Source organism: Aphelocoma coerulescens, chromosome 3 (genome assembly GCF_041296385.1).
Source record: "Aphelocoma coerulescens isolate FSJ_1873_10779 chromosome 3, UR_Acoe_1.0, whole genome shotgun sequence".
NCBI lineage: Eukaryota > Metazoa > Chordata > Aves > Passeriformes > Corvidae > Aphelocoma > Aphelocoma coerulescens.
In genome coordinates this window covers 39,527,425-39,545,246 of record NC_091016.1, presented here as the reverse complement: position 1 = coordinate 39,545,246, position 17,822 = coordinate 39,527,425, and the positions used below count along the sequence as shown (strand labels likewise).

At 43.5% G+C, this 17,822-nt stretch overlaps 1 protein-coding gene across 1 annotated transcript in view; it reads left to right on the top strand.

The window, feature by feature from the left end:
• CMTR1 (cap methyltransferase 1) overlaps positions 1–17,814 on the top strand; it is a 28,919-nt gene extending 11,105 nt beyond the window's left edge. Inside the window, exons 9-24 of the mRNA XM_069009842.1 lie at positions 27–225; positions 2,665–2,783; positions 3,042–3,138; positions 4,345–4,477; positions 5,686–5,865; positions 6,268–6,324; positions 7,278–7,335; positions 7,989–8,057; positions 8,223–8,354; positions 8,860–8,982; positions 9,691–9,782; positions 10,391–10,459; positions 11,882–11,929; positions 12,510–12,622; positions 13,170–13,278; positions 14,984–17,814. Of these exons, the coding sequence (XP_068865943.1) occupies positions 27–225; positions 2,665–2,783; positions 3,042–3,138; positions 4,345–4,477; positions 5,686–5,865; positions 6,268–6,324; positions 7,278–7,335; positions 7,989–8,057; positions 8,223–8,354; positions 8,860–8,982; positions 9,691–9,782; positions 10,391–10,459; positions 11,882–11,929; positions 12,510–12,622; positions 13,170–13,278; positions 14,984–15,116 (1,731 nt within the window). The 3' untranslated portion in view covers positions 15,117–17,814. The remainder of the gene's footprint in view (positions 1–26; positions 226–2,664; positions 2,784–3,041; positions 3,139–4,344; positions 4,478–5,685; positions 5,866–6,267; positions 6,325–7,277; positions 7,336–7,988; positions 8,058–8,222; positions 8,355–8,859; positions 8,983–9,690; positions 9,783–10,390; positions 10,460–11,881; positions 11,930–12,509; positions 12,623–13,169; positions 13,279–14,983) is intronic.
• Positions 17,815–17,822: the final 8 nt, after the last annotated feature.

Genomic DNA, 17,822 nt, shown 5'->3' with positions numbered 1-17,822 from the left:
AGAATTTCCTCAGTTTCCTTTTGCAGGTGCCTTTGATAAAGGAGTATGATGCAGAGCTGCTCTACTTTGCTGATGTGTGTGCTGGTCCCGGAGGCTTCTCTGAATATGTCTTGTGGAGGCGGAAGTGGCATGCAAAAGGATTTGGCATGACCTTGAAAGGACCAAATGATTTTAAACTGGAGGACTTCTATTCTGCTTCCAGTGAGCTCTTTGAGCCTTATTATGGTATGTAGTGCACCCATGAATATTTTTGCTTATGCTGCAGCCTCTGTATTAGTGGCAGGGCTGGTACTGATACCAGCAGGGGGATCTAGGAGAAGCCTAGGGAACCATTTTGCAAGGTAGAAGGGGGCTGTCATTGGAGAAAAGGGTTGAGATTGGTGAGCTTGCATATCAAATAATTTTTCTGCACTTATTACCAGTCTGGCCTGGGAATGTGTTTCATTGTAGTAGTTGATATTTGAGTACTTTGCTTATCTGAACATTATAGACTGTTTTAAGATTGCTTGGCAATGGTTTTCTCAATCACTGATCTCAGCCTGAAACACAGTGAATGAGATGACTTATCATAGAGTTGTGTGGGTTGGAAGGACCTTAAAAATCATCTAGCTCTAATCCCCCCCTGCTGTGAACAGGGACACCTTCCAGGAGACCAGATTGCTCAAAGCCCCATCCAAGCTGGCCATGAACAGAGACTGGGCATCTACAACTTGTCTGGGGAATGTGTCCCAGTGACTCATCACTCTGAGTAAAGAATTTCTTGCTAATGTCTATTTTAAATGTAGCCTCTTTCAGTTTAAAGCCATTATCCAATATTCTATCACTATACTCCCTCATAAGAAGTCCCTCCCTATCTTTCCTGTAGCGTGCTTTAGGTACTGGAGGGTGCCTAGACTCCCTAGAGCCTTCTTTTCTCTAGGCTAGATAGCCTCACTGTTCTCAATCTGTCCTCATGGGAGAGGTGCTCCAGCCTCCTGGTGTGCCCAAAGATCTATTAGCAGAACCAGAGATAGAAACCTCATTTGCCTGACTGTCAGCATGTTTCTATATGAGAGCTCACTAGCTGTGCTCTGATAATTGATTGTGGGCTTTTAGCAAAGATAAATAAAACAGATTGGGGCTAGAGGCTTTATCTGAATCACTGTGACTAAATATCTGCTTAATCCAAGGATATTTATTATGTGAACATGTTCTGCCTTGCTTCCAGACAGACTAAACAGGTGTACACAGACAATTGCTGCATCTCTTCTCATGCATTGTAACTTGTTAATCTTGGTGATATGTTTGAGCCTCCTGTCTGCCTTACCTTTAGGATTATGAGGGGAAATCCAAGGATTGCTAGTATTCATGCTGCTTATTTCAGACAAAATGAAAGGAACGGGAAAGTGACTGTCTTGTAGAGAAAAGGGTTTGCTTTTCCATTGTGCCTGGTGTGGTTTTTTTCCTCTCCACCACTGACTCTTGTTGGCTGCCACTCTTGACACCTGACTATGAGCCCTTAGAGAATGGTTAGTAGCACTTAAGGATTAGGTCTTAGTTAAAGTGAAGGTTCATGGCAAGGGCAGCAAGGCTGATAAACACCTTGTTCAAATGGTTGCAGTGTTTGGATCTTCATAGCTCACTGCAATCTGGTATTATGGAGAGGAGGAGATACCTGGAGAAAGTAATAACCCAATGATTTTGATTCATTTTCTTGATCCTTTTCTGTTTTGCTATAAAATCTAGTGAGGTGTGTACAAATTCTCTTCCACTGATGGGAATAAAGTAGCCTGCCATGATACTTCTGTTGTGAAGAATGGTAACAAATTCCAGTGTCACTTCACTTATTGACAAGATGGTTGGTGAGGAGTTTAGTTATCAAAACACTATCATGCATCCTGATCTCTTCTGCTTTCTAGTCCTCCAGTTGAGGTAATAGAATCTGTAGTTGTAGAAGATTTACAGGGACTAATACCAAACAGAAATTCAGGCTTCCTAAAGGCAGAACTGGTGAGCTCTAGAATACACCTTACATCAGCTTTCTAAAACACCAGCTGGGGGGCAATGTAGCTCTCTTTAAAAAGAACCATATGGGAGAACTTAATGAGTATTTTTGCACAAAGCCTACGTCTCTGTCCCTACTCTCTTTATAAACTTCTTCACAGTTTTTTTTGGGGTGTTGCTTTTTTAAAGCCCAAATTACATTGTGTTTGAAAATAGACTATTATGTTTTCTATGGAATGATTTGAATTCTTAGTAGGAGGTTACAAATGCACAATATAAAGAATTCTCCTTTGTCTGTAATAACATGTTTTTAACAGGTGAGCTGTGCAGTGAGGTTGCATCTTACATTTTCAGTAGGTTATGTGCCATTCCTGCTTGGATGAGAATATTATGTTGTCATATCATCCTAATTTGTCTTTTGCTGAGGCTAATATACAACACATCCTTTGAGCATGGTTATTTTATGGTCTTGTTTTAGCCTGACCACACAATCTGAATAATTTTTCTAAATTAAATAGCATTTTTGGTGGTGAACAAGGGACTTTGTTAGTGCTTATTCGCCTATCAAGGTCTTTGTAATTTCTGACTAAATGTTGATTGAATACTATAGATCATCTGCACATACTGATCTTTTGTTTGTACTTGCAAACGCGTTATTGACTGTCTCCTTTTTTTTCTTAGGAGAGGGTGGGATTGATGGAGACGGAGACATCACTCGATCAGAGAACATTACTGCTTTCCAGAATTTTGTTTTGGACAATACTGATCACAAGGGAGTGCATTTCTTAATGGCTGATGGGGTTGGTCAATTTCTTTTCTTCCTGCATGAAAAAAAATGTGACAAAACTGACACCTCGGTCTGCATACAGCAGGGTATTTTACATGTGTCTGTAGCTACAATGTGAAATTCTGCAAGCCTTGCCATTAAAATTCCTGGTGTCAGTTCTTTTACCTTAAAGAAACAGAAATGATCATGATTCCATTATTTAGCTCATCAGAATCCTTTGCTTGACCAACAGATGTGCGGAGATACTAATCATATGCTATGTGCTTTGCAGGGTTTCTCAGTGGAGGGTCAGGAGAATCTGCAAGAAATCCTAAGCAAACAACTCATGCTTTGCCAGTTCCTTACAGCACTGTCCATTGTCCGGACAGGTACGTTTTGTCCATTAATCTTCCTCCTTCACTAAGGTATGGGTGGCTCTGGGGAATGTTGCTGTACAGTTTTTATTAGTGCCTTGAAGTGTGCTCTGCCGTGAGGCCAGGTTGCACAGAGTTGAATGTGCATGCATAAATCCTGAAATGGTTGTCACAAAGCTAAGAGAGCTGGTAAGAAAAATAAGATAATACTCACTATTTTGCTTTTAATTAAAAGCATGAGCTAAAATGCATTAATTTAAAGCATTTAATTTGTTGGGTTATGTGACTCTTTTGGGGTAGGGTCACGCAGTGTGATAACTGGACAGTCTATCTGAGTTTTATGGCAGTAGCTGGACCAGCTTCCTGAATATTCCAGCTGATTGGAACAGAGAGCAGTCTTTATCCAGTTCTTCCTTTCCCCTGACTTCTGAAGGCTTTTCTGCTTTAAATCTGCCATCTGTATGATCAGAACAAATGATGCCTCACCCTGTCTTAGCTGTACCTCATTGCTGCTAAATGATGGACCTTACAGCTGTGTTTGATTTTGATGGCTCCTCTCTTCCACTGAGTTTAGTCAGCTGTTGGCGCTGATATAGAAGACAAATGGCAACAAAAAGATCATTTTTATCTTGTGCCCTATGTTTAGAAGAACCTGAGGCAATGATCTACTTAGCAGTAGTCTCAAATGTGATATGATAGAAGGTGCAGCCTTCTTTAAGTCTCTCCTACATGGATGGATGATAGTTCTGTAAAAATGCCTGCTTTTTGCTTGGGGAAATTGGGAATCTTGTTTGAAGGAGAGGGGCAACACAGACTCTTTTCTCTCTAGATGGCAAGTTATTCTCTTTGGGTAAAATCTAAGTGTCTTCTCCTCTAGTCTATGGTTCCTTGTTGCATATATCAGGGCTCCTCTTCCCTGGAGGCTTTGGGATAGCATGCTGCCATGCTGTAGGGCACAGTTTAGGCCTGGAAGGTTTGCTTGTGAGACAGCCTAAATACAGATTAGATTCTGGTCAAGGGAATGCTTTTCTCTCTTTGCTGCAAGAGACATCAGGAAGATGTTTCATGAAGCCTTGCTGGCCCAGTTCATAACTGTGTTCTGGATGCTGTTTAATTGCACAAAAACCCTGTTACTAGTTCTGCAGGAGGATTGAGGTGCTTGGTATCTCCTTGTTTCCTTATAATCTGCTGGCATTGGTGTAATTCCTCTTTTTTTTCCAGGAGGACATTTTGTCTGCAAAACCTTTGACCTATTTACTCCATTCAGTGTGGGACTTGTTTATCTGCTCTATTGCTGCTTTGAGAGAATTTGCATCTTTAAACCTGTGACAAGCCGCCCTGCTAACTCGGAGAGGTGAGATGCTTGAGCATGAGGGTCTACTAAAGAAAACCATCCTCTAAATACAGTGATAAATGGATTTGGGTAAGCCTCGTGGAAACTTTGTGACCTGCCTCAATTAGCAGCTGTCTTGGACGATGAAACATTTTAGATGTTTAGCAAATTACGGACAAGGTAAAGATGATATTTGCCAAATTGCCCTTATGGGAAGGTAGCTGTGGAACTGGATATATAACAAATCCTATTTTGCATAAAACAACTATGGTTTCAGTGAAGCCAGGGGATATATAAGAGGCTGGATATGAGCTGGCACTGTGTGCTCACAGCCCAGAAATCCACTGGTATCCTGGGCTGCATCCAAAGCAGTGTGGCCAGCAGGGTAAGGGACGGTTTTCTGTCCCTCTGCTGTGCTCTGGTGAGACCCCACTGCAGTGCTGCATCCAGCTCCGGGGTCCCCAGCAGAGGAAGGACTTGGACCTGTTGGAGATAGTCCAGAGGAGGAACACCAACATGATCAGAGGGATGGAGCACATTTCCTGTGAGGAAAGGCTGAGAGAATTGGGATTGTTCAGCCTAGAAAAGAGAAGGCTGAGGGGTGACCTACCTGGCACCTTCCAGTACTTGAAGGGAGCCTACAAGAAAGATGGAAAGGGACTTTTGCTAAGGACATACAGTGACAAGAGAAGAGGGAATGGATTCAAACTAAAAGAGAGTAGGTTTAGGTTAGATATTAGAATGAAGCTCTTTACTGTAAGGGTGGTGAGGCACTGGAGCAGGTTGCCCAGAGAAGCTGTGGATGCCTCATCCCTGGAGGTTCAAGGCCAGGTAGGATAGGGGCTTGTGAGCAACCTGGTTTAGTGGAAGGTGTCCATGCCCAGGGCAGGGGATTGGAACTGGATGATCTTTAGGATCCCTTCCAACCCAAACCATTCTATGATTCTGTGATATTATCTGTGCTTTCATTGTACCTGTCAAGTTTAGCAGAATTGATTTACTACTTGAGGGAGATCTTGGGGGTTTACATAGAGTTGCATTTTCCTGTCTTTCCAGAGCATAGAAGATGTATGATGACTCAGTGATAGGTGAGATTGCATCTTCTCAGGGATATCCAGGAGGAAAGAGTTCCTGTGATTTGGGAAACTGTCTTTATAATGGGAGTGTGGCAGAAAAGTTGGCTGTGTGAAAGAACTGAACCCACCTGATCTCTCTGCCTTGCTCTGCAGGTACGTGGTATGCAAAGGCCTGAAGTCAGGGATTGATGATGTGCGGGATTACCTCTTCACAGTGAACATCAGACTCAACCAGCTGCGCAATTCTGATGTGGATGTGAATCTTATTGTCCCACTGAATGTGATCAAAGACAACCAGGATTTCTACAATTACATCGTCCAATCCAATGAAAAGTGAGTTACTATGGGTCATGAGGGCTGCTGGCTGTAGGCAGATTCATTTAGCATGGCTTTCAGGTGTAACTTCCTGCAGTCATGGAAGTACTTGTTGATGCTGCCACACTGCTCTGCTTTTGTTCCCTGAGAGGCTGAGCAGAGCAGGGGGACTGTGCAGACAGAAATGCTGTATTACTGTTAGTGACTGGCTTCTGAGTTCTGTGTAGAAAAGAAAGTACTGCCTAATTAATTCCAGTGATCATCCTGTCATTTTGAATCATGTTGGCTAAGATCCCTCATTGCTCTGTGAATCAGACTGGCTCCCCCCTGTTGTCCCAGCACTCTTTCTTGTTTTGAACAGTAGAACAATCTTGGTGGTGATTAATTTGCTCCCTGACTAAAACTTTTCTTCTCTTTTAGCCACTGCAAAGTTCAGATAAAGGCACTAGCCAAAATTCGTGCTTTTGTTCAAGACACGTGAGTATATTCCTCTGGCTTTTGGTGAGGACTGAATTAACCTACTATTAATGAATTGCTTTGCCCTTGTTTAATAAGTTCTTGATTTGAGCTGGTACTTGTCATGGCCTTTGGGGCCAGGAAAGTGAAAAGTGCTCTTAGGTAGCTCAGTTTGTGTCTCTACCTGAGTTATTTGCAGAGACGTGGGTGGCTGGAGGAGTCCTGAAAATTGATGGTCTGTTATCATCCTTGTTGAGAAGGCTTCCTTGCATTGCATGATTTCCAGTTACCATAAGTGAGCTTGCTTCTTAGCAGGAATGTAAGCAGAAAAACTTGCAGCTGTTATGTTCAATTCAACAGTAACCATCCAAGCTGAGTGTGGTTCATAGTTGTTCATTTTTCCAGGGGCAGTTCAAAGCATCTAAGTTACAGACCTAGAATTACCTAAAGCTCGACGTTAATTTCTTGCATAAAACGAAAGCCATTGCAATGTTCTCCTGCCACGACTTTTCTGTTCAGGTGTTATTCAGACATAATACATGGTGGAAAGCTGAGTGCGTATGGTAGTTAGGAATTGTCTTAGAGCTGATTCTACCTTGACACTGTTTTTTGTATGGCCTTCAGCAGATCTTCAGTGTTATTCTTAAGTAGGGCTGTATACCCAGCCCTTGGAGATTAGCATAAATTTGTACTAATACATAACTTACTGAAAATATTTATACCCAGTGGTACTTTCATGGAATGAAGTGATGGCTGATAATCAGAAATGCAGACCATGAAACAAAGCTAAACACAGGAACTGGAGGGTGGGGAGGGAAGGCAGCATCCTTTCTTGTACAACCTGTTGTGGAGCAGTTCATATTTGTTGTTCCCAAGCCAGATGCTGAAAGTTCCAAATTCTATAGGGATGGGATATATACTGCTGTAAGATCAAGGAGGTTTCACCATCTTAACAGTCTGCTGTCTTTCTTTAGAACACTGAGCGAGCCCCGGCAGGCTGAAATCCGAAAGGAGTGTCTCCAGCTGTGGGGGGTAAGTGAGGTGTCAAGCAGGCAGATTGTGCAGTGACAGAAGAGTGGAGCTGCAGTACAGATAGGCCTTTCTAGACAGATGTTTAATATCTCGTCTTGTGGGAAAGTCAGAAACAGTTTCAAGCTGTTTATGTAATCAAACAGGATGTCCCTGATTTATTGTGTATGGCTTAACTGAGCAGGCTTCTTTGCAGTTGAGAATATTTCAGTGTACACAGAGTGAAGTCAGCACCTAGATCCCAAGCAGCAGAGCTCTCTAAAAGGTCTTGTTTTATGAGTCTGCAGATTCTGTTTCCTTAGCTTTTGACTACAGTAGAGCCATAGATATGACAGTCAGTTTCACGGGCTGATTGTGTGTCTTTGATGAAAAGGTATTTCATCAAAATATACGTGAAATCAAAGGTTTAGATGAAATCTTTCTGGAGTTGCCAGTTGGTTTGTGTGAGATGTGGTACACCTACATTAAATTTGGACACGTTATATTTGCCACATATATAACGACATGTTATATTTGCCACATGACATCTCTTCTTCATCTCTAATCCCAAGAGCAGCAGTTTCAGGGGCAGGATGTTGTGTCATATATTGAAACCAGAAATGTTTCTTTGAATGTGCCAAAGAATAACAGTATCAATTGTTTGGATTTGTTTTCAGATTCCTGATCAGGCTCGTGTTGCTCCTTCATCTTCAGATCCCAAGTCCAAGTTCTTTGAGCTGATCCAGGTGAGACCTTGCCTAGAGTCCTTTCATACAAATATAACTTTTTTTTCATATTGGAATTAAGAGATGAAGAAGTTAGTCCTGGATTATTGTTTTGTGTAGAAGTTGTGTTTACCTGCCTGTTGATGTATTGTGTCTGTCTTGCCTTTTCCATACTTTGCTTTTTAGGGCACAGACATTGATACCTTCAGTTACAAACCCACTCCTCTGAATTCCAGCACACTGGAGAAAATTCGCCAAGTGTTAGATTACCGGTGTATGGTGTCTGGAAGTGAGCAGAAGTTCCTCTTGGGGTTAGGGGTAAGTGCTAAAAACAGTCTGGGAGTTTTGCTGATTAATTTCAATGCTACTATTCTGCCTTGCAGTTTCATCCCATCCTTTCCTGTCCTTAAAGGCCTGAAAGAATCCCCATCAGTAGTACCTGAGACTGCTAGTTATTTATGTTTCTTTCTCCTGATGTCACTGCTTTTCACACTAATTAACCCTGTTTCTGTAATTTCAGCCTATACAGAGACCTGCACTCCTGCTAGTGTCTCTAATTATCTTCACTGTCCTTTTAAAGGTGTTCTATTTCTGGTTCTTTGTGTGGTTGTGAAAAGTCACCAGCAGATTAGAATCAGTGTTTTTGTTCCTTTGCTGTAGAGGTTAAGGTTCTTCCTTAAAACTTATGATAAAGAAACTGCCTGTGACAGCCTAGGACAAAAAGGTTCTCTGAGGGTTGCTCTGCAACCTCTCATTAGAGGTCTCTTCTCCACCCCTGCTCTCAGGAAGCCTTGGCTGAATCTGACTCTGTCTTTATGTACAGAAATCACAGATCTACACCTGGGGTGGTCGCCAGTCAGATCGCTGGACAAAGCTGGATTTGAAAACTGAGCTGCCACGAGATACTCTTCTCTCTGTGGAGATTGTTCATGAGCTGAAAGGAGAGGTAGGAGCCTACTCTCTCCCTTACCATGTTGCTGCAAATACAAAGAGCAGTTTCACCTAATCTCTTTAAGATACTGCAGAATAAATGTTCCATCTGTGTCAGGTCCAAGTTTTTCTTTTTTGTATATGATCTTTAGAGTAACTATTTTGGATTAAGTTCCTTCTTTCTGTCCAGTCCTAGAGATGCAAACTTTCAACGCTGTTCTGAAAACACTTTGGACCTGATGTGTTGCTATTCTATGTGGAACAGCAGATGACATTGCCACCATGACTTAATGTGTCTGTGGCTCTTTGGGTACACAACTGCTCAGTAGTGACTGCTCGCTGTGGGGAGAAGACCTTCATGGTATATTCACAGTGTAAAGTGAAAAATCCCAGTTGCCTGGGAGTTCCCCTGTCCTCTTGCACCTCAGATGAGGATACTGTAGTGCACTGGGCTTTGTGATACCTGATAAGGCACAGATAGCTGGTGATAGCAGCTGTGGTCCCACCCTTTCTCCCTCCTGTAAGATGCAACTGGGTATTTGAGATACACCAGTTCTTGGAGGATGCCATGCTACAGTTTAATGGGTAGCAGGGAATTTGTGTGCTTCTAGTATCTGGAAAGGTGCCTTCTTGCTAGAAGAGATGTCCTGTCAAAAAACAGGCTCTAAATCAAAGCTGAAATAACAACAGTCTGAATAATAAATCTCTGTATTGCCCTCCTTAGGGGAAAGCCCAGCGAAAAATCAGTGCCATCCACATCCTGGATGTCTTGGTGCTGAATGGCAATGATGTTCGAACACAACATTTCAACCAGAGGTATGTAGGGTCTGGAGAAGCTTTTTTCTTGTGCATGAGTAGGAGTGACCGGGAAACAGTGATTAGACAAAAAGCTGAATGCTGAGCACAGCATTCACCTGAAACACTGCTATAAAGATGAACTGGGAATGAAGCTGCTCTGAAGTACATATGGGCTTTTCCAACTGTGTCTTCTCTGTGTATGAGGGCAGCTCTAGCTTCTTTCTTAGTGTAGCATGAGCTAGGCATGGCTGGGGTAAACTGACCATTCTGGGAATATAAATGAGCATAGTTGGTAACTGGCTGAGGGAGAAAGAACCAGCCCCTCTGTTTCCTTCCTCAGGGACATGATGTCTCTGCTAGTCCTGCTAGCCTAATAAACGTATCAGTGTTCAACAGCTTTTAGAGTAAGCTATGGAGACTCATTCCTAGTGGATAATAGGCAGTATCACCGGGCACTGAATTGGGGGGATGGGGTGAAAAGAAGTCTTGCTAGACCCATTTAACTAGCAGTGGAGGCAGTCTGCATGTCCTGAGTTGTCTAATCAGTTACTCTGTTGAAACTGTTACCTCCCTGCTGTGCCAAAGGCCTCCTTAAATTGCTGGGCTCTCTTTCCATGTTCATTCAGGATTCGGCTGGCAGAGAAGTTTGTCAAAGCTGTTTCTAAACCCAGCCGGCCAGATATGAACCCCATCCGGTGAGTGACACCTCCTCCCCTCAGCTTGGCATGTGTTGGTGTCAGTGCGTTGGAGAACCTGAAGGGGAGTTACATTTCAGGCTGAAATTTGTAGTTCTGTTATGTTCTTTGGAAAGAGGCTAAAAGCTTTCTATATATTTAAGGTAAATACTGTTAACAGAGAAGTTGTGCCCTCCTTTCACACGTCAAACAGTAAAATTTTCATCATAGGTGGATTGGCTGGTGTTGATTCCAAATATGTGTGATTGTAGGTCTAGCACCAGTGAGCTTAATCATTGCAAAGAATTCTATGTCCTTATCTGCCCTGAAGGGTCAGCAGCAGTACAGTGATGCTGACTGTTAGTAAATGCAGTACTAAGCAGCATCTATGAGGACAAGGCTTTGGTTACAACCCCCAGGAAAGTTCCTGATAAAGGCCTTCAGCTTTGGTTGTCTCCTGGCCTTCCATTTCATTAATTCTACTGCAGTGGAGCATAAGAGCACCACTGTGAGGGTGTCAGATATGTATTGTGGACAAAACAGCTTCTCATACAGAAGCTGGAAGTGCAGCAATATTATGAAAGAATTTGGAAGAAGGGAAAGAGGATGTTCTCCTTGATGGCCTGATGAAAGATAATGAGTGGAATCTCAGCCTAATGACAAACAGACAGTTATAATAATTGGAGGAGCCCAAAATGTTGGGGAGGGCTGAAGGTGAAGTGAGAAGGAGAGCTAGGGAAATGGATTGTAGAGGGGTCATTTGCTGCTCTTGTGGAAAGGTGTTAAAGTGTTCCTGCTGTGTTCTTTGAAGCCTGATGCTTGTAGCAGTATGTGGGAAATGAGTGGTTAGGGTGTCTGATCAGAGGCAGTGCTTTTTAACTTACTGATTGTTTTTCTGTGTCTCAGAACAACAAAACCAGTTTGATGTAATGACAGAATGATGACTCAAAAGAATCTTCCCTGATTAAAAAAAAAAAGAAAGCTCTTTTTACCTCAGGGTAACTAACAAGTTTGTGGCATCTCTGAGGATAATGGTGAAGATCAGGTTGTTTAATTTTACTGTGAGGCCAGCATGCTGAGGCCAGAACCTGCCTCGGACTGACCTTGGTCAATTTATCTGATGGGAAAACAAAAGCATTTGACTTTCACTGGTTTTACTTTTCTGTGTAGTCAATCTGAGATAAAAATGCACAGCCTCCTTAGTAGCAAGGATGCTTATCTGCTGCTTACAGCAATCCAACCATAAGGATGCAGATGTCAGGTTTTCTCAAGCCAGGAAAAACTAGGCACTGAAGCATAAGATAGAAGAGAAGGGTGAACCTCAGTTGTGCCTGACTACCTCATGCTGTATAAAATCAATCATTTGGCTGCTCCCTGTAGCTGGGCAGAAAAAAAAAGCAGTTTAAACTTTTTTGAAATTATGTTTTCGACTTTTCTTCCCAGAGTGAAGGAAGTATACAGATTGGAAGAAATGGACAAGATTTTTGTGAGGTAAGCAATTGTTGCATATAAAACATCAGGGCCCACTGAGGTTATCAGTCACTGGTGCACAGGAATGGGAGGGATGTTCTGATCTGTGCTAGAGAAGTCATGAAGAAAGAGCTGTTAGAGCTCGTGGTGGCTGCTGTTCCTGAGATGCTGCTGACTCAAAGCATCATTCTGCTGCATTCTGATGCCATAGTTGTGGCCAATGCACTTCCTAACAGCTGGAGCAGCAACAGTGCTTGAGATTGGGTGCAGAAGTATCAGTGGCTTCTCAGTGGCTCGAATGGTCAAGAATTCACACTTGAAATAGGAATACCATTTGGATTAATTACGGTAGCTCATCACAGATTTTTCACCACAACACTCAATTTGCAGCCTGATCTAGACAGGTCTGACTGGTTTCTCTTGTCCTTTGTGGGAAGGCAAAAACCCAAATTCTTCAGGATGTGATGATTTGGTCCTGTCCTGTGCAGTGCTTTCAGTTCTCGCTGTGACACTCTGGAGAAGGGGTGCAGGTGGAGCGATGTGTGCACACGCATGGTAAAGGAAGACCCAATCTCCATCACTGCCTTCTCTCAATATTTAGGTTAGAGATGAAAGTCATCAAGAGTTCAGGGGGAATGCCGCGGCTGTCCTACACTGGCCGAGATGATCGGCACTTTGTGCCCACAGGACTCTACATCGTACGGACTATGAACGGTAGGAAGAGAGTCCCCACTCCCTCTCAGCTTTTCTTTGTCTCTCCAAGTAAAAAGTATTGACCAGGCTTGCTCACCTTGTAACTTGGTAAAAAATTAATGGCAATATTCCAGTGGCTAGAGACTTAAGTGTTTGCATCTAATGTAGCTTGGATTTGGGTAAGGTTTAGGGTGTTTAATATAATAGATTTTTCTGTTGTGGGTTGATTAGCTATTGTGTGGGTAATTCCATTTCTTTACATGACTGATTAATCTTCTTTTTTAATGAGATAATAATTTTTCATCAAGATGTTTTCCAGATTAATAGGACATGGAATACCCTATTTCAAATGTCAACTTCTAAATGAAGGGAGAAGGGATTTTTTCTCAGTGAATAGAGAACAGCTCGGGAAGCAGGTTGTCTTGGGGGAAGGAAGGAAAAAGGAGTAATGGAAGGATCACAATTATTCTTATAGATTTCTCCTCCCTAGTTGCACTGTATGTGTATTTCTTCTGTGATTTTTTTCCCCCTTTTATTACCTGTCTGATCCCTGTAACCCTTCTGCTAGATCCCTGGACAATGGCATACAGCAAAAATTTCAAGAAGAAATTCTTCTTCAACAAAATGACCAATGTAGCGACATACAACCTCCTTCCCGAAGCCATTGCACCCTTTCAGTGAGTATGAGCCAGAGCTGAGGCTATGGAAAGGTATCTGTGTGCGAGTGTGTGTGTGTGCCTGGGTGTTTGGAAGGGAGCTCCGGAGTGCCGTGTCCGTGCAGTCGTTCGCAGTGCAAGCGCAGCTGGTCGCCAGCAGGGTGTGCTGCAGGAGCCGGCACCTTCTCAGGTTTTCAGGAAACTGCTGATGTGGAATTATGGATTTTGCAATTAATGGCATGAATAACAAACATCCCACAACTTTGTTCCGCTGTCTGCAGCAGAGTACGAGTTACTGAACCTTCTCCATACGGGGAAGTAGAATTTGAGCCCAGAAGCTGTAGTTTGCTGCATCTCTGTATTTAACATGTTTGGTTTGAAGTTGCTCATTTAAAAGCAAATTCCAGTTCATTTAGCCCAGGCTCTGCAATAACCTGTGGGAAGCTGGGAGCTTTTCTTTAAGAGAGTGAAAAACAGTGGTTCCTTGGGAAAGGATAGAGGCTTGTCATTGGACAGTCATTAACACTGTGGCTGCTGAAAACCATCTGTATCTACTGAGTGCTAGGCTGAGGGCATTACCCAAGTGCAGCAAATCCTGAGTCTGATGCTTCAGGGCTCCTGGGTAGAGATGTTCTGCACTACCACCATTACCCAGGACTGTGCTTCTGAGTGAGAACTTGATATGAAATAGCACTGATTTTCTCACTTTGAACTTCCTTAACCTTAGAGCAGCACTTTCAAGAATCCTTAAGCTTTCTTCATGTGGTGAATGGCAGAACTGGCTTAAAAAGAGAGGCACATGATGCTTTTTCCCTCCATGTGTCAGGATGTGGTTACTTCTGCCTATGTACTCTGAAATAGGCCAGGATGAACCTACAGGAATGGCTGAGGAGGTGGAGGGAGTGCTTGTGTGGGACTCCAGAAGGGATGAGTTGTGGTTAGTGAGTACTAATATGTCTATAATTAGCCACTGACATGTGCTCTTGTTGCTGTGCTAGTACTGCTTTGTTAGAACAGAAGCACTAAATAAGCTATGAATATTAAGTGTCAGTAATTGTACAAAACTAAAGGCTGCTGTGTTGGAAGTAATTAGCAGCTCTGATTTCATTATGGCTGGGACTGTGTTGATGCAGTGAGGGAGGGCTGTGCTTGATGGATGGAGCTGGGAGATGGTATTGTAGGACCAGAACTCTCAGCAGCCAAGCAGAGCTCAGTTATTTCACACGAGGGGAAGGAGGGAATGTTTGTAGCTGCTTTTGTACAGTGGGAAGTGCTTGCTGTTTGTTTGCAAAGCTCCATAGGACAGCTGTTACTGATTATAGTAGGTATGTGGTGAGTGATTAGGTTGCTGCTCCTGGCAGACTTTCTAAATTCTTCATTAAGGCCTTTCCATTGCCTGCAATGACAGTTTCATCCTCTGAGAAACTTGGGGGGAGGTAGGTTTTTTTCCCTAGTGACCTGACTCCTTCCAGCAAATACTGAACTGAATTTGAGTGAAGGTAGAATTAACAAGTTTGTTTCCATGGAAATCTCTCTGGCTGTTGCTGTACTTTGAGGGCTGTAGAGTTTGTAAAGTGAATGAATGAACGCACTGGTCTTTTCTAAGGCACCTGTTTGAGTATTTCTGCGTGGCTCCCATGGCAAGGGCAGCTGTCTCTGGCTGGGATGAAAGTGTTTTCCTTTCCCTTCCCTGCCAAACTAATCTTGCTCTCCTCTCTGCCCACAGTGTTTGCCATTACAGCCGCCTCTTCTGGGAATGGGGGGAAGGTGTCAAAGTGCACGACTCTCAGAAAAGACAAGATCCAGAGAAGCTATCAAAGGAGACTGTCCTGTCTTTCATCCAAGCACACCACCCCTAACCCTGCGCTCTTGAGGGTGCAGAGAGGGGCTGAGCCCAGCTTGGATTCTTCGGGGACTGATGGGACTGGGAAGGCTCCACAACTTCTATCCTGGTGTTCTCCAGAGCTGATTTCCTGGAGATGATTGAACCCAGAGGGTGGTATGCAGAAGGCACAGGATGAGGCTTTACCCTGGTAGTGTATATAAGAATACAGCCCAGGTAGCACCTGGTGCCAGGGTACCCAAGGTGACTCCTGGAGCCAAAGCCTAATGTCCTTTTGTCCTGACCCACTGCATGCATGAGGCCAAGGGGCTGGCAGCTTTCTTTGCTCCTGTTCAAATGTTCAGCAAGGTTTGTGGAGCTCTGTGTGTGCCAGAACTCCCCAGGCTTCTGCTTCTCTTGCAGTGTGGGATGGAGCAGAGATGTTCTGATGGCAGAGCTGGTCAACAGCACATTGAAGCAGCCCTGCACTGTTCTTGGCAGCTGTCTCCTTGGCCTTGTCAAAGGCTACACAATCCAGTGGAGGGTGTTAAGTCTTTGTTCAGCTGTGGGCAAAAGTTACATATTCTTGTCGGTGTCTCCAACACTTCTGTTTATCATGGCACTCAGCTAGCCACTGGCAGTTCTTATGTGATGGGCAAAGGCCAATGCAGGTGATGAGTAGAGTTCCTGGCACAGATCTGATGTGCTCACACCTCTGCAAGCTGCTGTGACAAAGATTTCCCCTCTCCAGGGTAGTGACTGATGCCAAGCCAGCAGCCTGGGGCTAATTTGTGAAAAGGTACCATGGTTGTTGCACGTGCTTCATGGTACTTCTGAGACCAAGGTGCTTTGGTTCTTGGTAGTCAACATTATTACCTAAACCTTCAGGGAGGAAAGTGGATGTGGGAGGAAAGACACAGAAAAGCTAGGATGCTGAAGTCTCTGGAAGAAATAAATTATGGGAATGTCTAACTTAGTTAAAAAGACCCAGGGCTTCGGTAGAAAGATATCTTGATTTTTAACCATGTTGGTTAATCAGAAGAAATCCTGTCCCCTGACTGTGCCCACTGGAAAGGTTACCAGACTTCCCTTTATAAAAATCAGAGTGGCTTTGAAATCCTCTGTATCTCATTTGGCTCTGGAACTGCATTTGGGGTGAAGGCACAGAGCCAGGAAACTCTCAGTATGGCATTTGTGTCAAGACTTCTCCACGCACTTCTGTGCCAGGCTCAAAGTTGGCTTCTGTTGTATATTTTACCTTCACTTCTGGCTTCCATGGCACTTTGCCAAGTCTTCCACGCCAATGAGAAGATAACACATAGTTGAATGCTTTTCGACAAGCAGCAAAATAGCCCTCTTTGGTTTTGTTTCGTTTTTTGTTTGTTCTTGGCTTGTTTTTAAACACTGACTGGCAGTAGGGAGAAAAGTGATTTAGGGGTTTGTCTGAACTGTGCCTTAAGGAAAGCTATAGTTCTAGAATCTATAGCAGATGTTTAGACTGTCTTTTTCTCCACATCCATATGAATGATTTGAACAAGCCTGTGCAGCAAAACAGAAATTTTCACTTAGACACAGGTCTGTTGAAGCAGTGGAAGGACTGCAGGCTGTTAATGCATCCTCCTAGCTGATCTGTAGACCCTCTCTGTTCTCGAACATTGGTAAAACATGTATGAAAGAAAGGGTGGCTCTTCCCACTAAACAACAAGAGGTGTGTCACTGGTAGTATTGTCGTGACAAAGGCACTTCCATGAGGGATGAGGAGGAATCTCTCCCAGTGGGCAATAAAGTACCTCAACCTATGGTGTCCAGGCCTGTGTGTACAGTTGGCTTTTTAAACCAACCAGCAGTTTGAGTTTTGAGGACCTCTGTGGACTGCCTTGAGGCTGTTCCAGTGCCAGCAACGCATGCTGCTCCCTCTGCCAGGCTCCTTTGTGTTATGTCCTCAGCTCAGGGCTTTGACTCCTGGGGGCTGGCAGACAGAAGTGTGATAGGAAGTAAGCTAGGATCAGTGTAGACCTTGGAGGGTACAAAAAAACCTGGTCAGTCTGCAGGCTAGCTTTTATGAATGGATACTTTATTTACTCAGTTGTCTCTAGTTCCTCATTTTAATTTGCTTTTATTTTTGATGCACTGAACCTTGATTCTGAATCTCCCTTCAAGAAGGCAAGCATGAGCCACCAAGCTACTTGCTTCCCTGCTGAGGGAAGAGGGAAGGGGAGGTGAGGAAGGTCTTGCTGAAGGGAGTGTTTATGTATGTTAATTGCACAGTGTATTGTTATTAGGCTTTGTATCATTTTGTGTTGAATTCTATGCTTTCATGTTCTATTACCAATACAGGCCCTTTGGTTCACAGCAGTGCTTCTTTCCTTTGCTTCCCACAAAATTCTGACCAGCAGTGTGTGCCATTGCGGCAACAGAGAAATGCCCAGCAGAGTTAAATTTTCAAGGCAGTCCCTTTTAAAGGTTTTTGTGGCAAGTTAGAGCATTGGAATGAGCAGGCACTACAGGGTACAGTTTCTAGCACTCCTGCAGCATGCCAGGCTCCTGTTCCACTCAAAGGAAGTACATTCCAGGCCACAACAGACCAGTAACCCACTGTTGAGACCTCACTGACCGGGGGTTAAGCGCCTAACCCAGTCTAGGCTTACACGGTGCAACGTGTGCCAATAGGGAGATAGCAGGATGAGAATAAAGCAGTGACTGAGAAACAGGACACAACAGAGAAAAGAAAACCAACCAAAAA